The sequence below is a fragment of the Musa acuminata genome, chromosome BXJ1-10, assembly GCF_036884655.1.
Source record: "Musa acuminata AAA Group cultivar baxijiao chromosome BXJ1-10, Cavendish_Baxijiao_AAA, whole genome shotgun sequence".
NCBI classification, from domain to species: domain Eukaryota; kingdom Viridiplantae; phylum Streptophyta; class Magnoliopsida; order Zingiberales; family Musaceae; genus Musa; species Musa acuminata.
This window is the reverse complement of record NC_088336.1, coordinates 12,207,481-12,224,938: the sequence shown is the minus strand read 5'-3', so window position 1 is coordinate 12,224,938 and position 17,458 is coordinate 12,207,481. Positions and strand designations below refer to the sequence as shown.

Genomic DNA, 17,458 nt, shown 5'->3' with positions numbered 1-17,458 from the left:
TTGAACCCCTTTTGATGTATCTCCTATAATTAGCTCCTTTGGATGAACATCTATATACTTCCATTCCTTGGGTAAGGAAATTTCGGAAGAAGGTGCATCCAAGTTGCTATTTTGAGGAGGAGGTTCATTTAAATTCAAATTATCAAAACCAAGATCATCATCAAAATTATTTTTCTTTAAATTAGAAATTTCATTAAAAACTATATGAATAGACTCTTCTATTACTAATGTTCTTTTGTTAAAAACCCGAAAAGCCTTAGAAACGGAAGAGTAACCAAGAAAGATGCCTTCATCGGATTTAGCATCAAATTTTCCTAAGACATCCCTTTCATTCAAAATAAAGCATTTACAACCGAAAACTTTAAAATAAGAAATATTTGGTTTTTTGTTATTCCACAATTCATAGGGAGTTTTTGATAAGGATGGTCTTATTAGGACTCTATTCATGATGTAGCAAGCCGTATTTACGGCTTCGGCCCAAAAATACTTAGGTAAACTATGTTCATTTAACATAGTTCTTGCCATTTCTTATAGGTTTCTATTTTTTCTTTCAACTACTCCATTTTGTTGGGGATTCCTCGGAGTGGAGAAGTTGTGATTGTATCCATTAACTTCACAAAAATTTTGAAAGCCACGGTTTTGAAATTCGCCACCGTGATCACTCCGAATTGATGAAATCATGAAACATTTTTCGTTTTGAGTGAGTTTACAAAATTTAGAGAAGCACTTGAAGCAATCACTTTTGTGGACTAATAAATAGGTCCAAGTGTACCTAGTATAGTCATCCACAATTACAAACGCATATTTGCTTCCTCCTAGACTTGTTGTGTCAATTGGTCCGAATAAGTCCAAATGGATCAATTGTAGTGGTCTAGTGATGCTAATTTGATTTTTTGGTTTGAAACTAGTTTTTATTTATTTACCTAGTTGACATGCATCACATACTTTGTCCTTAGTAAACTTCATATTTGGAATCCCTCGTACTAATTCTCTAGATGAGATCTTAGATATTAGTTTCATGCTTGCATGGCCTAATCTCCTATGCCAAAGCCAAGCATCATCATTTAGAGCGGAGAAGCACATTTCATTACTTAGTTCATCAAGGTTGATGGTGTAGACATTATTTTGTTTTAATGCAATCATAGTCAAGTTATTGTTTGGTTTTTCGATAATACACATATTTGATTCGAATCTAACGATATAACCTTTATCGCATAGTTGACTAATACTCAAGAGATTATGTTTCAATCCATCAACTAGTAAAACATCATCAATGGAAAAACTAAATTTGTTACCAATAGTTCCCTTGCCAATGATTTTGCCTTTGTTGTTGTCTCCGAAGGTGACGTACCCTTCTTCTTTGCTAGTGAGCATAGAGAAATGAGATGGATCTCCAGTCATATGTCTTGAGCATCCACTATCGAGATACCATCTCTTGCTCCTAGCTTGTGAGTTTGTCTACAAAAGAGGATGACTTTTAGGTACCCATTTGATTTTAGGTGCCTCAAAAATTGATCTACTAACTTTGTTATTTATTATTGAATCCTTTATAGTTCCTTTAGGAACCCATATTAATTTTTGTGAACTAATTTTCCTAAATGGACATTTGTAGGCAATATGTCCGGATTTGCAACAGAAGTTGTATTTCATATAAGAGGAAACATGTAATGTAGGTCCTTTTATGAAAGTGGTAGGATTTTGATGTAATCCTTTTACAAATCCAATTCCATTTCTATTTGCGACGTGACCCTTGTGTGCAAGGATCATATCTAATCCTTTGCTACTAACCTTAAACTTGTTTAAGGTTTCTTTAAGAAGCAAATTTTCATTTTTTATTGCTTCTAAATGCTTACACTTAGAGCATGGAGGAGTTTGAAGACTATCAAACTTATCTTGTAACAAAGCATGCTCTTTCTTTAAGATACTTAACTTCTTGCTAACAGTTCTACATTCATCAAATAATTCATGAAAAGCGATAGAGAGTTCTTCAAAAGATAAATCTTCATTAAATAAATCACATACCGCTTCTCCTAAAGCCATTAGCGCGTAATGAGCAACTTGCTCGGTGTTGGACTCCTCTTCTTCGGACGCGCTTGAATCATCCCACGTTGCCTTGAGCGCCTTCTTCTTTGATGTTCTCTTTTTGGCTTGAGGACAATCGTTCTTGTAGTGTCCCGATTTTTTGCATTCATAGCAAATCACTTGGTCCTTCTTTTGTTCAAATTTATTTTTTGTATTATTTTTAAATTTGTTCTTTCTTAAATATTTTTTAAATTTTTGAGTCAAAAGTGCAATGTCATTGTCACTGTCCTCATCACTTGATGTTCCTTTCAAGTGGTCTTCTTGTGATTTGAGTGCCATATCCTTCCTGTTCTTTGGAAGGGGGTTCTCGAGCTCGTCATGAGCTTGACATGTCATTTCGTAGGTCATTAGAGACCCAATGAGTTCTTCAAGAGAGAATGCTTTAAGGTCTTTGGCCTCTTGAATGGCCGTAACTTTTGGATCCCAACTTTTAGGGAGGGATCTTAAGATTTTAGTTACTAGTTCAAAGTTAGTAAAATCTTTACCAAGAGCTTTGAGTCCATTGATGACATCCGTAAACCGGGTGTACATGTCTCCGATGGACTCACTTGGTTTCATTCGGAAAAGTTCGTAAGAGTGCACAAGGATGTTGATTTTGGACTCTTTCACTCGGCTAGTGCCTTCATGAGTGACCTCAAGAGTTCTCCAAATATAAAAAGCCGAATCACAAATTGAAACACGATTAAATTCATTTTTGTCTAGTGCACAAAATAAGGCATTCATAGCTTTTGCATTTAAAGCAAAAACCTTCTTCTCCGATTCATTCCATTCGCTCATCGGAAGAGAAGATTTTTGAAATCCGTTTTCAACAATAGTCCAAAGCTCGAAATCCATAGAAATAAGGAAGATCCTCATCCGAGTCTTCCAATAAGTATAATCCGACCCATTAAACAAGGGTGGACGTGTGATAGAATGACCCTCATGTATGCCGGAGTAAGCCATCTCTCTTGGGTATTAAACCAAATATGAGAGTGAGCCTTGCTCTGATACCAATTGTTAGGATCGGAGCGGCACTAAGAGGGGGGGGTGAATTAGTGCAGCGGCTTAAAACGTTGGTTTCAACAAATCTTTCGTACGATAAAAATCGGAATCGGAAGTGCTTAACTTGAAAGCGTATTCGCAAAGTTGTGCAGTAAATGTAATGAGGAAATAAAGCAAGTAAGAGGGTTTGCAGTAATGTAAATAGCAGTAATGAAATGCAAACCAGAGATTACGCCGTTTTTAAAGTGGTTCGGTCAAGTGACCTACATCCACTTGTGAGGCCCCTCTTCGTTGAGGCTCCCACCTTCCACTAGCAAATCTCTTGAAAGGGAAGGGTAAATACCCCTCTTACAACTTTTACAAGCGGTTCACTCTCTTACAGATTTTCAGCAAGAAAGAAGGAGGTGAACACTAGCAAATTGAAAACAAGAAAGGCAAAGACTCTTCTAAGACTTTTCTCTCAATCACTTGCTGCTCAAAAAGTTGTGCTCTCAGCTGAGACTTGAGGGGTATTTATAGGCCTCAAGAGGATTCAAATTTGGGCTCCAAAAATTTGAATTCTCTTATGTTCCCGATGCTGGCGGTGCCACCGCCCAGTGCTCGGGTGCTGGGCGGTGCAACCGCCCAGCCCAGGAGGTGTCACCGCCCAGCTCTCGGGTGCTGGGCGGTGCTACCGCCTAGCCAGGCGGTGCCACCGCTTGGCTCTCCGATTCACTGGTTTGGCTTAATTTTAGCCCAAACCAATTCTGACTTTGGGCCCAGTTGGCCCCTAACCAGGATATAGGATTATCTCTTAATCCTAATCCTAATTACAAGTGAACTACATAATAAAAAAAAATATCCTAAGCAAGTTTTCAACCGCGAACGTCGAGTCTTGTTCCTGCGAGCTTTCCGACGAACTTCTTCCGACGGACTCCCTGCAAGCTCCCGATCTTGTGATGACTTTAACGAGTGGCCGAGCCTTCTTGGTGATCTCCGTGAACGTCCGACGATCTCTTCGGCGAACTTCCGAAAATTCCGATAGGTTCCCGATTTCTTCTCGGTTGGTTCCAGCAGCATCTCCGACGATTCTTCGGACTCTTAAACGTCCATCGATCTTGACTCCGGTATTCTTGCTTTGTGTTTTCTGGTTATCATAGTTAATCCTGCACACTTAACTCAATAATATGGATTAGATCAATTAACCCATCAATTGATTTTATCATCAAAATCTGAGATTCAACAACAAGGATCACGTCACTACCCACAATATCTAAAACCTCCCCAAGTAATCATAGCAAGAGTCTACTGTAGATTTGATCTAACCTGAGATGAGAACACTGCTAGATGATTGAGAACAGTCTCTCTGCGTTGTCCTTATCTTCTTCCCTTTCTTTCTCTTGTTTTTCTGTCTTGTTCTTCTCTCTTTGTTGCTACGAGGATGTCAACGTTGCTGCCCACTTTGCTGCCTCTTTTCTGCATCTTTTCTGCGTCTAAAACGCAGCCCCCACACCCCCCTTATATTGATCTAGGGTTAGGTCAAAGGGGTGTGGGTTGTGGGCTGATAAAGCCCACCATGGGCTGAACCCACTTTGGGCTGCCAGCCCAACAGAATATGGATCATAAGAAATGCAGTAGTTCTTTTATTATAGATCAAATCAAAGATTAAGTTATGATAAATATTGATTATACTCCAAAAGATGATTATTGTGATATTTAAAAAGATTTAGAGTTGTTAGTTTCATATAACAAGGCCTCTCTTGAATGGATGATTACACTTAAAAGAAGTTCGTGATGAATTTAACAAGTCATATATATTGATATAATTTTACTTTTAAGGGAGTTAAAACTATATGGCTATGAGACTCATGTCCAAATAATAGTTTCATTAGAAAATTACTTTTAAAAAATATTTTGATATCTTGAAGCTTGTCTTAGAAGTTTTAGATTATACACGTGGCCTATTTTTGATATTGATGCTATACATCTATCAAGCAAATATGATAGAGATGAGTATAAGAATTCATGAGAGTGGTTCTTGCATCAATTGAGAATTATGTATTATAGGATACAAAAATTTGAATATTATCAATAATCGAAATCTAGAAATTATTTTAGCTATGAAAGAGATCTATCCAACAACATATCATTTATTGCATGGTTCATCTATCTAAATAATCTTATCAGTGATGTTCGAGATAGAGAGGATATAATGATGTTTTGGGTTACTAGATCCCCAACTTTGTATAAGTTTAGTAAATACATGCAAAATTGAGAGAAAAAATACACAGATAAAGTTTTATATAGATATCTGAAATTGAAAAAGAGAAATGAGCTTTCTATCTATATCATTTGGTGTTGCATTGTCACCGATCACATCCCATAGATTTTTTCTTATGAGATAGGATTTTAAATAAATTTTTTAAATCTTATAGTTAGACCGACTAAGATCATTAACTCGACTATTATAATATATAGTAAAAAAATATTATCTTCTTCACTAAAGAAATCACGTGCAAGTGTAATCTTTTCTTAAATAATAATAATAAAATATTATTAGCTCAATATCAAATCAAATAGAAGAATAAACAATCAAGATAAAATGAAAGTAAAAAGAAAAGCTATATTATATTTCTTAAAAAGACTTGAACCTATAGGTCTAAACATTTAGATTTAAATTAAATGAATCTAATATGTATACATCATCTATTTATAGATATAGAATAATAATTTAAGTCAAGATATTTTTATCTCTAAAATTTTATCTAATCATATTATTTAAAAAAATAAAATATAAAAATATAAAATAATTTTAAAAAATATACTTTTAAATCTTAACCAGCACAATTAGTCCCGCCAAATGCTCCCGAGATCCAGCGGCATGTTAATCAACACCTTCCAAGTGTTGGAGCCTGCTGCGCTCGCCGCGCTCAACGGAGGGGAAGTGATCCCTGAGCTGCCTCCGGTGGTCGCCATCGGGCCGCTGCGGTTCCCACCGAGGGAGTATCGGCTTGGCTCCCTTGACTCAACGAGCAACCGGATCGGTCGGTAGTCTACGTCAGCTTCGGGAGCCAGACCGCCATGTCGACGGAACTGATGAAGGAGCTGGGAAGTGGGCGGGAGAGGAGCGGGTGCAGGTTCCTATGGGTAGTAAAGAGCAAGGTAGTAGACAAGGAAGAGGAGGCGGTGAGGTTGGAGGATCTGCTGGGTGAAGGGTATCTATAGAGGGTGAAGGAGTGGGGACTGGTGGTGAAGCAATGGGTGGAGCAGGAAAAGATCTCGAAGTACAGAGCTGTCGGTGGCTTTGTTAGCCATTGCGGGTGGAACTCTGTGACCGAAGCAGCATTGCACGGGGTGAATGTCTTGGCCTGGCCAACGTTAGGGGATCAGAGGGTATACGCAACGATACCCGCGTGGAGTGGGCTCGGCATGTGGGTGGAGAAACGGAGCTGGGAGACTGAGGAGGTGGCGGTCAAGGGGGACGAGATATGCGAGCGCGTGAGGGAGACGATGAGAGACCAGGTTCTGTCAGCGTTAGCGGCGAGGATGAGGGAGGTAGCTGTCGCAGCTGTAGGCGATGGTGGGAGCTCTTACGAGGCCTTGACGCAGTTCATCGATAGGATGAAGAAGGTGTGACAAAATGACTGTGTCCTAAAGTATTCAATTGGACAATAAAATTTAATGTTGTCATCTTGTCAATTATGCTGCTGTTTATGATTTAGTTTGTATTTATATTGGCTTTTCGTCCAAATGATAAGTGGTGATATGAGATAGTCTTTGCCAATTAAACTGGCTAATATCTATATAAAATATATTTAAATATTTTTTAATAAAAGATAAATGATGAAGCTGGATTTTTCACTAATACGATGATGAAGGTGTGGGTAAGTGGTGAGGTCCATCTTTTACTGGTAAAAAAAAAAATTGACTAAATTTTATAAGATTGGATGAGGCCTTAGATAACTCCAGCTTTGGAAATTTATTGACTTTCATAGAATATATTCTATATATAGAGGAAGAGGATAGGACATGTCTGACATTTCTAAAGTTGAATAAATTATTATTTTTTAAAATTTTATTTATGATATTTATATGAATAAAAATAAGATTTTTAGATTTCCAAATTTTTGGATGGAGCAGGAGGTCGAAATTAGTAAATTTTTCGATGGCTACATGTCTGATTTCCAGAAACCTTCACAGTCTTGCTTTACAAGCCAAATTGCAGTGTCTGAGAAGGTCAAAAGATAACTTAAGCAAGGTTCAAGATCTTATTTCAATGAGCTTAAATATTCTTAAATTGATTCCCCTAAATAATGAAGAAATTAGATTATTGTGTCCACCCAATCGAACTACACTGAATAACATTAGATGACGTATTAAGACTAGTATTAAATAGGTTAATGATGGTGATAAAAACACTACTATTTAACATAGCTTTACCACCATGTGAAGAATACAGAATTCTCTTCACCAAATTGAGGTGAACAATAAAGCCCTCTTACTAATGATAAGATAATTGATGAATTTATAAGAATTTATGATGTTCATCGGAAGGAAGGGGATGATACTAAGTAGAATGATGTCATATTGTTGTCACTTAGAGGTGGGAATCTCTCTTATCATACCTTTTACTAGAGGATCCAGAATATTATGGCTACCTCATAATGAAGTGGTATGGTCCTGAGAGCCTTAATTACCTGTAGCTTATGGTTAATCGCAAAAGGCCTGAAATGATCTCTATTCCAACAGAGGTTGAAGCAATCCTTTGTTCAATTATGTATAAATCCGTGTGAATGATGTACTATAAAGCTTTGCAAGAGTCTCGAGGACAATAGTGTGAGATACAATATAGTATTCTAGTGAATGGACTAAACCAGACAATGGATGAGTTAATTTTAAGGTAGATGAAGCTTTTAATACAATTTGTTCGATGTTATTCCCGCAGTAGATTATGTTGGCTGTTGATCTGTAACAAGCTCAAGTTCCTGCCGCTACTTCTAATAATACAGTTTTTTCATGCAGTATGTTAATTTAATCGTAAGGGCCAAAGCATAGCCATCCTAAGCATGACTTGGAGCTCCAATTTGCTTATGATGAATGCAATTTACCTGAATCCATCATAACTAGTTAGAACTAGTGCAATTTGAAACCGAAGGTAGCACCAATCGGAAGAACAAAGAAAGTTTTAACAGCTTGTCATTTAACTCAATTCCAGCATACCACGTCGGTCTACCAAGCAAAGGTTTATATAACTTCTGCAAATATAACGTATCGAGAAGAAAAAAACACATTAGCTTTCTGATGATGAACAAAATATCTTCCTCAGATGCATTAATGTAATAATTTCGAACTGATGGTAAATTTAGAAACAGCTGTCAGCTAAACAGAAATTTGACTTCCACAAGATTCTAGCGTTAGGATAGACTGCTCCAGTGGTGATGAATTACTAGAAGAAATCAAATTCAAGGTAGTTGTCGGAACCTTCATAATTCGCCGTAGCTGCAACTTTCTTCTCGCTTGTTGATACTGTAGGCCTTGACAGCCGTTCAATGTTAACGGGTTTTGGAATCTCTGGCGGACTTGCACATCGTACCAATGCCCAATTCACTCCTTCGAAAAATGGATGCTGTTTGATCTCTGTAGCACCACGCTTATATGCAAGCCGGTGCTGAGGTTCTTTTACGAGCAGACCCCTTATTAGATCTCTGGCAGCGAAGCTCACCACTGGAGACTCTGGGAAGCGTAATGGCTGCCCGACAACATTGAACAGTGTGGCCCTGTTTCCTGATCCTTTAAATGGGGTTTTCCCAAATAAAAGCTCATACATGAAGATGCCAAAGGTCCACCAGTCAACTGCACTCCCATGGCCCTCACCCTTGATGATCTCTGGTGCCAAGTACTCATGTGTACCAACAAAAGACATCGACCGAGCATCTGTGGGCTCTGCTATGAGCTCTGGTAATGGGCTGACCTGGTTCCCGATCTCTGGTTTTGGTTTCCGGTCATTCTTGGACTTGGATTTCGAAAAGAAGCGTGGACCAAAGCATGTTGTGGGAGCCACACAAGAAGGCTGGATACAGGATGGCACGACACAAGCAGGCTGGACACAGTAAGCTGGGTTGTTCCTTCTGAATGATTCAGAATCTGGATTGGAGGACTTGATCAATGTTGGACTGACAGCACAACGAAGAGAAAGATCAAAATCAGAAAGCATGATGTGGCCATCCTCACGAACAAGAACATTTTCTGGCTTGAGGTCACGGTATATGATTCCAAGCATGTGTAGGTATTCCAGTGCCAAGAGGACCTCTGCTACATAGAACCTGCATTTCAAGAATCATGTAGAGAGAGTGATAAGTGAATAGCAGATCACCAAATAAGATGAAATATTGATGTTTTGGACGCACACTTTGAGACACTGACCTACTAGGAAAGCACAATAGAGCTTAATTTGATTATTATGTCAACTTAATCTAATATATAATCACCAGTTCTTAATGCTAATTAGTTTCAAAGACAAATAAAACATAAATGAGCTTTCCACTGTTTGACAAAACATGTCATAGTAATTATCTTAGCAAATTTGCTTACTGTTTAAACAACATAATATCTCAGTTTCGATGAAGCTTGTTGATTTAAATCTAGAGAGATCTCAACAGATCAATCAACCAACAACAATAGATCTTTTTAGGCATTCGAAATCCTAACGATCTGGTTTACTGAAATATTTAAATGTCAAAATCAAGTACCTGCAACCTACCAAATGAGAAAAGGATAAAAGAAAGTTTTCAAATAGTGAGTAACCTAACAATTACAAAATGGTTTTTCCTCATTGCATACTTCCTTCTCATTTCCATACTTCCTTTTATTAATCATACTTCCTTCTCCCTTCTATCCAAACCACCAGCAAGTTTAACTCAAAATAGATATGTTGTTGCCTCCATAACCGTTAAAGTTTTCCGGTCAACATGAACTTAGGTGAAAGAATAAGATGCTAAAAGAATGATGTCATGCAACATTGTCGACGTACACAAATTTGAGTCATGGGCATGGGTTGACTAAATACTCTGTAACGAACTTAAAATCTTATGGAAGCATCTAATGCATATTCTGAAAGGGTAAATTGTCAAAGGAATGGGAATCTGGAATATACTTCACAGCTTGTTCTGAGAAGTGTTTCCCGGGCTGCCTCTGACGAAGGGTGTGCAAGTCTCCTCCGGGGCAAAACTCCATCACCAAGCATGAGAATTTGTCAGTTTCGAAGTGGGAATAAAGTGTTGGAAGAAATGGATGATCCAGAGATAGTAATATCTCCCTCTCTGTCTGAGATCTAAGAAGCTTCTTACGGCTAGCCAGTGATCCCTTATCCATAACCTTCATTGCAAAATAATTTCCCATTCCACTCAACTCTGAGAGATACACACTACCAATATCGCCACATCCTAATTTCTTTAGCAACCTAAAATGGCTCAAACCCAGAATCCCATCTCTTGAGCGGATTGTTTGAATGGCTTCCCATCTTGAATCATTTGCTTTATGAGGCTTGGTTATTCTGCTACTCATGCTGCTGCATGAGCTCTCATCACTGACATCACTGCTTGTACTAGCCCTGCACATACTACTTTTTCCACTCTCAACAAAGTCAGCTCGGTCGCTCACCTTAGCACTTCCACTGGTCTTTGTGAGACTGCTGGTCCCATCGCTAACTTTGGCATATGCGAAGCTATCATCGTGACTCTGTTCGGAGCTCTTTTTTTCTTGATCTCCAACAACATCCATGGCCATCCCCTCATTTAGTCCCGTGGATATTGGCTGTTTCTGACTACTTGAGGGATCGGTGTCACTAGTTTCAGAAGAAGTGTCAAATGATCGCTCCTGATGGTGATTTGGTTTCCCATCTTCCGAGCTGTCTTTTTTCACAGCATGCTTTGACAAGGTCTGATTTACAATTACAGTTCCTTTGGCTGCAGCAGGAACCGATTCACTTAGCTTCAAAATTTGTGAAGTTTTACAGGAATTTGGTTCTATTTTGTGACTCCCAGTTTCTTCAGCTTGGTGCTCAGATCTGGTTCGTGAGGCAGTGTTTGAAGCCATCGATATCTATTTGAAATACTTGTTTAGCTACTGGGAAATGTGACCACCAAGTTACTAATAGATTGAAACAAGATATGCAGCATCCAACTAAAGAATCAAACTTCTGTCTCCATCCTCAGCAGATCTACCCAAGATGGACTCTGCCATCGCATATAACATAGATGATTTATCAAATATTCAAGAAATAAGTCTCTTTCCACTGCTATTCATTCAGAAGTTTTCTTTGTTGATGAGCAAGGCAGTCTCATAGATGGAAATATGTACACTGCACACAAAAGCAAAATTTGAGTTAACCAGCAAGCATATCAGATTAGAGGCTTGAAAGCCATAATTTAAGGAAAACAGAAGATGAAGAAAGTAACCACAGAGCTTTATGTGAAAACCAATCGTAAAAGCATATTATAACATGACAAGATCAAGAAACGAGTTTAGAGTTGTCAAGATCCATAAGGAGATTTGTCAAGATCTATGCAGTCAAGTAACTTTTCTTTAACAAAGGACCAGATGCAGCCTTGGATTAAGGCATCAACACCTTTATATGGCAAAAAATTTCCCTTTAACCCTAAAAAATCTCAGTAATGAGAGAGAAAGAGAGAAATGGAGAAGAGATCACAGATAAAGAACTACAGATCAAGTCAACCAGAAAAAGAAAAGAAACCATAGCAGCAAAAAGGGGTTTATCGATGCAAACCAACAGCAAAGGGGAAGAACCTTCTTCAGTAAGACCTCCGGATCGTCAACCCCAAAGCACAAAGTAAAGATCTAAGCCCCAAAGCAAAGATCCAACCTTCTGAAACCAAAGAGAACGAGAAAGAACTAAACAGAAAAAGGAAAAGAGCAGCAAAGGTCGCACCTTTAGGACTTCAGATCGGCAAATATGGGATGTTCTTCCCAGACTCCACAAATGAGGAGAGGTAAGAAAGGGAGTTTGGCCAAGGGAAAGGATTCAAGGGAGAAAGGGGCAGCTTCAAAAGTGTTTTCGACTTGGCAATTTGTGTGTGGATGTGCGTAAAGTTCTTGGAGAGAAGGGAGAGTGGTCAAAGTTAAAAGCTCAAACCATCTGTTTATTCCATTATTTCCTTCTGTCCAAATGTGCACTTCCCAATAGATCGGCCCCCTTCTTTCTCTCTCTCTTATTTCGGCCATTTATGATGGACTAAACCACCCCTAGAAAATTACAGAGGAGAAGATGGCATCATCCCCTGAAATCTTTGAGGCGGCAATGGGTAAGAAATCTAAGAAAAGATTTAGCTTCAAGCGTCATCTCATGGGCCCATGCATGATGGATACGGTACAACTTGGTGGTTGATGCTAATTAGCTGATGCGGCCAACAAGGATCATTCCGCCCACCTGATCTGATGGATGCACGAAGGCTGTCGGGGGGCAGCGGGTGGCCCACCCGACAGCCATGCAGTCCGGCGGAGTTCGGTCTGCCTCTCATTTGGCCTTCATGGTGTTGCGCCGATTTGATGCCCCCCGGTCCCTCTCTTCCAATTAGGTATGGTGGGGATCTCTTTCAGTTGCTTTTGGCAACTCCTAGATCATGCTGAGTAGGCACGCACATACTCATCCTCCTCTCCCTCTGTTCAGACAAACAGAAAGAACACGCACAAAGAGAATTCACCCTGTAGCAGTTTTTGTTTCAGGGAAATAACCAGCTTTAAGTTATCATTAAAGGTGGGAAGGACAAAAATGGGAGTTATCATTAAGTTTCTTTCTCCAATTCGAAAACAAAAAACAAAAGGACGTCTCCCTCGCCAAGGAACTGTTCGATGATATTGGTGCTGCACTCTGAAAATATTTGATCTCCATGTTATTTCAGCTCAGGCAGTAGCAAAGCATCTGAATGGACAGTAATTCCCTAAATGGACAGTGCTTCACAGAATTGAAAGGGTAGTAGGAAGAATTAAGAGGGTTACAATCTGACAAAATGTTGATAAAGATGGTGACCATCAAACTTTTCTAAATTGTCCGCATTTGTTGCCGAGTGTGGAGGATGTCTCGGGAGTGCGTTGTCCAACAACTACTGTGTTGCATTGTATACGGGGGATGTGGAGTCTTCCGGTTGGATGTAAGCAGCTATATGAAGAATAGTAGAGAAAAGTGAAGAGATACAAAGCTGCTGTGATTGCTGCTATGTTCATTTCATTATTTTACATTGTAATTTACATATATGCTACAAGATCAATCAAGGTTCTAAGTCAAAGATAATTACAATAATTTTCTATGTCTAGCTTAGTTATGAATGTGATAAGATCCTAGGGTTTTATCATGGAAGAAATGGGAGAAAAGAGAATGATCGCTTCGAGGGGATCGGCCTCCTTGATCACTTCGAGGGGATTGGCCTCTTAAGGTTTATCAAAAGACTGAATAATATTTTCATTGTCTATCGAAAAGAAACGATTACATCACTATTTATAGAGTTCCACCTAGAGTCCACCAGGACTTGAACTCTTAATAATAAATAAATATTAAATAAACCTCTACCCAACTCTAACTGAACTAAATAAACTCAATAAACATTATTCAAAAGCTCATAAAATAAAAGGGTCATAACAATTCTTTCCTCTGCAAATCAGCCTTGTCCTCAAGGTTGAGCAGCATCAAACTTGGGGAGTTTCTCTTTCAGCACTTTAGTCACAGGATATCTACGACGCATCACAACCCGTTGATCGAGTAAGTATGGTCTCCACTTCTTGATAGTGTAAGCAATAGGTTAGCCTTTTGGTGTTGTAGTCTTATGAAAAACTCTCTCCATCCGATGGCTAGTGGCAATTGTGACCTTACTTCTACGTCTTCCCTTTAGGATCACTTGCTTTCCATTAATAAAAAACTTTATGATTAGTTTAGAAAAATTATATGAAACATCACCCAGGTTGATAGCTATTCAATTCTATGCACCACTTCAGAGTCTTCCAAGGATAAAAAAAAAGTCCACAAACAACTTTTGGCCCTACAAAGTCAACTTAATCTTTAAGCACTTGCTATCACAAGTTAAAATCCATCCATCGATGAACTTTACTTTAAATTTGTTATGGTCTTCAATGTGGTAGGCCAATCGATCGGCAACCTTACTATCCATAAAATTGTTAGTGCTACCAGTATCAATCAAAACTGTAACATATTGATGTTCCAAAGTTCCTCTAACTTTTATAGTCTACGGGTTAGAGTAGCCGACTAATGCATATACTGTATGTATGATAGGTCCAACATCATCATCAGAATCCATACCTTCATAATCAGAGTCTACATTGTAAGCTTTCGGTGCCACCTCAATTAGTTCAATCATAAGAAGTTGTCATTGTTTACATCGGTGCTCCCTACTTTATTTTTCATCACAATGCCAACATAAACCCTTCGCTGATCTTTCCTTGAGTTCTTCTCGGGTTAGTCTGTGAGTGTTTAGGGTTCCGATTGGGAATAGATGGGGCGGGTGGCTTGTTGATCATCTATTTGTTGTCATTTCTATTCCGACGATTTTCCTTGTTGATTTTTTGCTCTTGTAAACGTGCAAATGATATCGCAGTGATCATAGTGCAGGGTTGATGAGCTTTGGCTTCACACCAAATATCTAGATTAAGTCATTCGATAAATGTGTCCACTAGTTGTCGCTCAGACTAATCTTTGACTTGATTTGATAATCTTTCAAACATGCTATGATATTCTAACACCGTAGAAGTCTGATAAATTTTAGTCAGCTGTCCATTAATATTCTCATATTCAGATGGGCCAAAACGAACAAGAAGCCCTCTCTTGAACTGCTCCCATGAAGGAACTCTATGGCAAGTTTCATACCAATCACACCATTGGATTACATTTCTGTCTAGCTAGATTGAGGTAATTTCTACCTTGGATTCTTCTGGGGTCCTATGAAAACGAAAAAAAATTTCTACCCTTGAGATCGAACTGGTCGGATCCCCATCTTCTCATCTCGAAAATTCTACCTTAGTGCATGGGTAGTTTGTGTCACAATCTTAGGGCCCTTTTTCTGTATCTCTGGATCTATTCAATATAGAACTTGAGCTCCAATCTTATTGAAATTTGCTGAGGCTCTCCAGTAGGCTCTTTTTGAAATCATTAAATGTTTCTTTGCAGCCAATTCTCAATTTTGATATTCAATGCTTCCATTTGTGCTTTCATTGAGTTATCGGTAGCCATTGCATAAGACTACAAATATGTAATCCCCAGTTCTTGTTTCTGATGTCAACCCGAAGCTATCGAGGAAACAGACGCCGACGGAAGTGTTGCGGTCGCTGCGAGGAGGAAGAGTTGCTGCCCTATTTCTGTCACTGTGAGGAGGGAGGCGACGTTGAAGCGATTGAGGTTGAGAAGGGGAATCGGTGGTGCGTGCGCTACTGGAGTTGAGGCAGGGTAGCGCAAAGATGTGAGGAGGAAAGGTCGCTAGCCGAGGAGCAGCGACGATAATGGTCGAGGAGGAGGCAACGAGGGTCGCGACTAGGGGCAATGTCGCCGACGATAGAAGCGATGAGAGGGGTGGTCCGCTAGCTACGAAGTAGCGGCCATGGCCCTTCTCGCTCGAGCGAGATAGGGCAGCGAGGAGGGAAGTTTGCTGGCCGGGGAGCAGCGGCAGCAGTGGTCGAGCGACTGAGAAGCAGCGGCGACGGTGGGGAAGGAGTTGCCTTGCAGCGGTGGTAGGGAAGAAGGGAAGCAAGGTGCAGACTGAAGTAGGAGTACGACCTACCGAGAAGCAGGGGCGGCGGTGAGGAGGTGAGTCGCCTTGTTTGAGAAGCAACAGCGGTGCTGGAGAGGGGGAGGTTGGTGGCCGGGGAGCAACGACGGTGGTGGAGAATGGGTTGCCCTACAGCGGTGGTGGTCGAGCAGTCGGGAAGTAGCGACAGTGGTCGAGCCTAGTGAGGAGGGAAGGTTGCTGGCTGGGGAGCAGCGGCGGCGGTGGTTGAGCGGCCGGGAAGCAGTGACGGTGGTGGAGAAGGTGTTGCCTTGCAACGGCGGTGGGGAAGAAGGGAAGCAGGGGTGCAGGCTGAAGTAGGGGTGCGGGCTACCGGGAAGCAGGGGCAGTGGTGGGGAGGTGAGTCACCTTGTTTGAGAAGCAGTGGCGGCGGTGGAGAACGGGTTGCCCTTCAGCGACGGTGGTGGTGGAGAAGGGGAGCGGGGCTGCGACGGGATGGGACGCTAGCAACATCGTCTCCTAGCAACGGTGGTGGCTCGGGTGGGAGGCGACAGGCAGCAGTGGACTCTGGCCAGGAAGCGGGGCGATGGTGGTCGCTAGCCAAAGAGCAATAGCGATGGATGGTCTGGCCGGAAGTAGGGGAAGCAGGCTACGACTTTTTCTTCTTCTTTCTCTCTCTCTCTCTCTCTTTTGTTGTTTTTTGTTCGGATGATAACTACAAGGAGAACACCGAGGGTCGCTGCTCTTATACCAAATGATAAGATCCTGGGGTTTTATCATGGAAGAAAGGGGAGAAAAGGGAATGATTGCTTCGAGGGGATCAGCCTCCTTGATCACTTCGAGGGGATCGACCTCCTAGGGTTTATCAAAAGACTGAATAATATTTTCATTGTTTGCCGAAAAAAATGATTATATCACTATTTATAGAGTTCCACCTAGAGTCCACTAGGACTTGAACTCTTAATAATAAATAAATATTAAATAAACTTCTACCCGACTCTAATTGAACTAAATAGACTCAATAAATATTATTCAAATGCTCAGAAAATAAAAGTGTCCTAACAGAATGCCTGTAGGAGTATTTCTATAGTTATTGTGATCACAATCATGTGTGAGTTGGTGCCATCATAATAATTTTTTTTCTTATTTGCCCCTATAAGATTGGTATTCGATCATTAATATCACTCTTAAAATAATTAGAAAATAAATAATTGATGTAATAGTGACTCTGTCAAGGAGTTTATGAGTTGATCAACTATATGGACACGACTTATATGAGGTTTTTTTGAGAAATCTAATCATGAATAAAGTAAAAAATCGATTACTATATGCTTCATTCACGAGTTGAAGACTAGATTAGCATATAGATAGGTAGCACCCATATTATCTGAGGAGATGATTGTGAAATATGAAGTTCACATAGTAGGTTTTGCACTTAATTAATCTCCACGACAATGGAGTCAATAGCACGATATTCGACCTCTGCAGAAGATCGAGCAATTGTTTTTTTTATTTTTTTAATCTCTAACTAATTGGGTTAGTTGCAAAAAAAGAAATATAGATAGAGGTCGATGTGCGATTATTATGATTTCTCACGTAATCAGTATCAGTAAAAGTATAAAGACTTAATGGAGATTCTTTGCGAATTAAGAGGTTATAAGTTAAAATACCTT

At 39.8% G+C, this 17,458-nt stretch overlaps 1 protein-coding gene and 1 pseudogene across 3 annotated transcripts; one reads left to right on the top strand and one right to left on the bottom strand.

The window, feature by feature from the left end:
• Positions 1-5,902: 5,902 nt before the first annotated feature.
• Positions 5,903-6,678, top strand: LOC103974397 (UDP-glycosyltransferase 708G1-like; annotated as a pseudogene).
• A 1,669-nt stretch (positions 6,679-8,347) lies between these two features.
• On the bottom strand, positions 8,348-12,217 carry LOC135595184 (serine/threonine-protein kinase D6PKL1-like). 3 transcript variants are annotated; one of them, XM_065085762.1, is made up of 3 exons: positions 11,990-12,217; positions 10,196-11,401; positions 8,348-9,365 (listed from the first exon to the last, which is right to left on the bottom strand). In XM_065085762.1, the coding sequence occupies exons 2-3, from the start codon at positions 11,134-11,136 to the stop codon at positions 8,489-8,491; spliced, it is 1,818 nt and encodes a 605-aa protein (XP_064941834.1). In that variant the 5' UTR covers positions 11,137-11,401; positions 11,990-12,217; the 3' UTR covers positions 8,348-8,488. The 3 variants fall into 3 exon arrangements, with proteins under 3 accessions (XP_064941834.1, XP_064941835.1, XP_064941836.1); XM_065085763.1 differs by lacking the exon at positions 11,990-12,217 and adding an exon at positions 11,828-11,976; XM_065085764.1 differs by lacking the exon at positions 11,990-12,217 and adding an exon at positions 11,848-11,971.
• Positions 12,218-17,458: the final 5,241 nt, after the last annotated feature.

Excerpts from the sequence above, each read along its gene's own strand:
- LOC135595184 (XM_065085762.1), bottom strand. The coding sequence starts at position 11,136 with ATGGCTTCAAACACTGCCTCACGAACCAGATCTGAGCACCAAGCTGAA. Across the intron at positions 9,366-10,195 it reads TTCTCAGAACAAGCTGTGAA|GTTCTATGTAGCAGAGGTCC; the intron begins GTATATTCCAGA and ends CTTGAAATGCAG.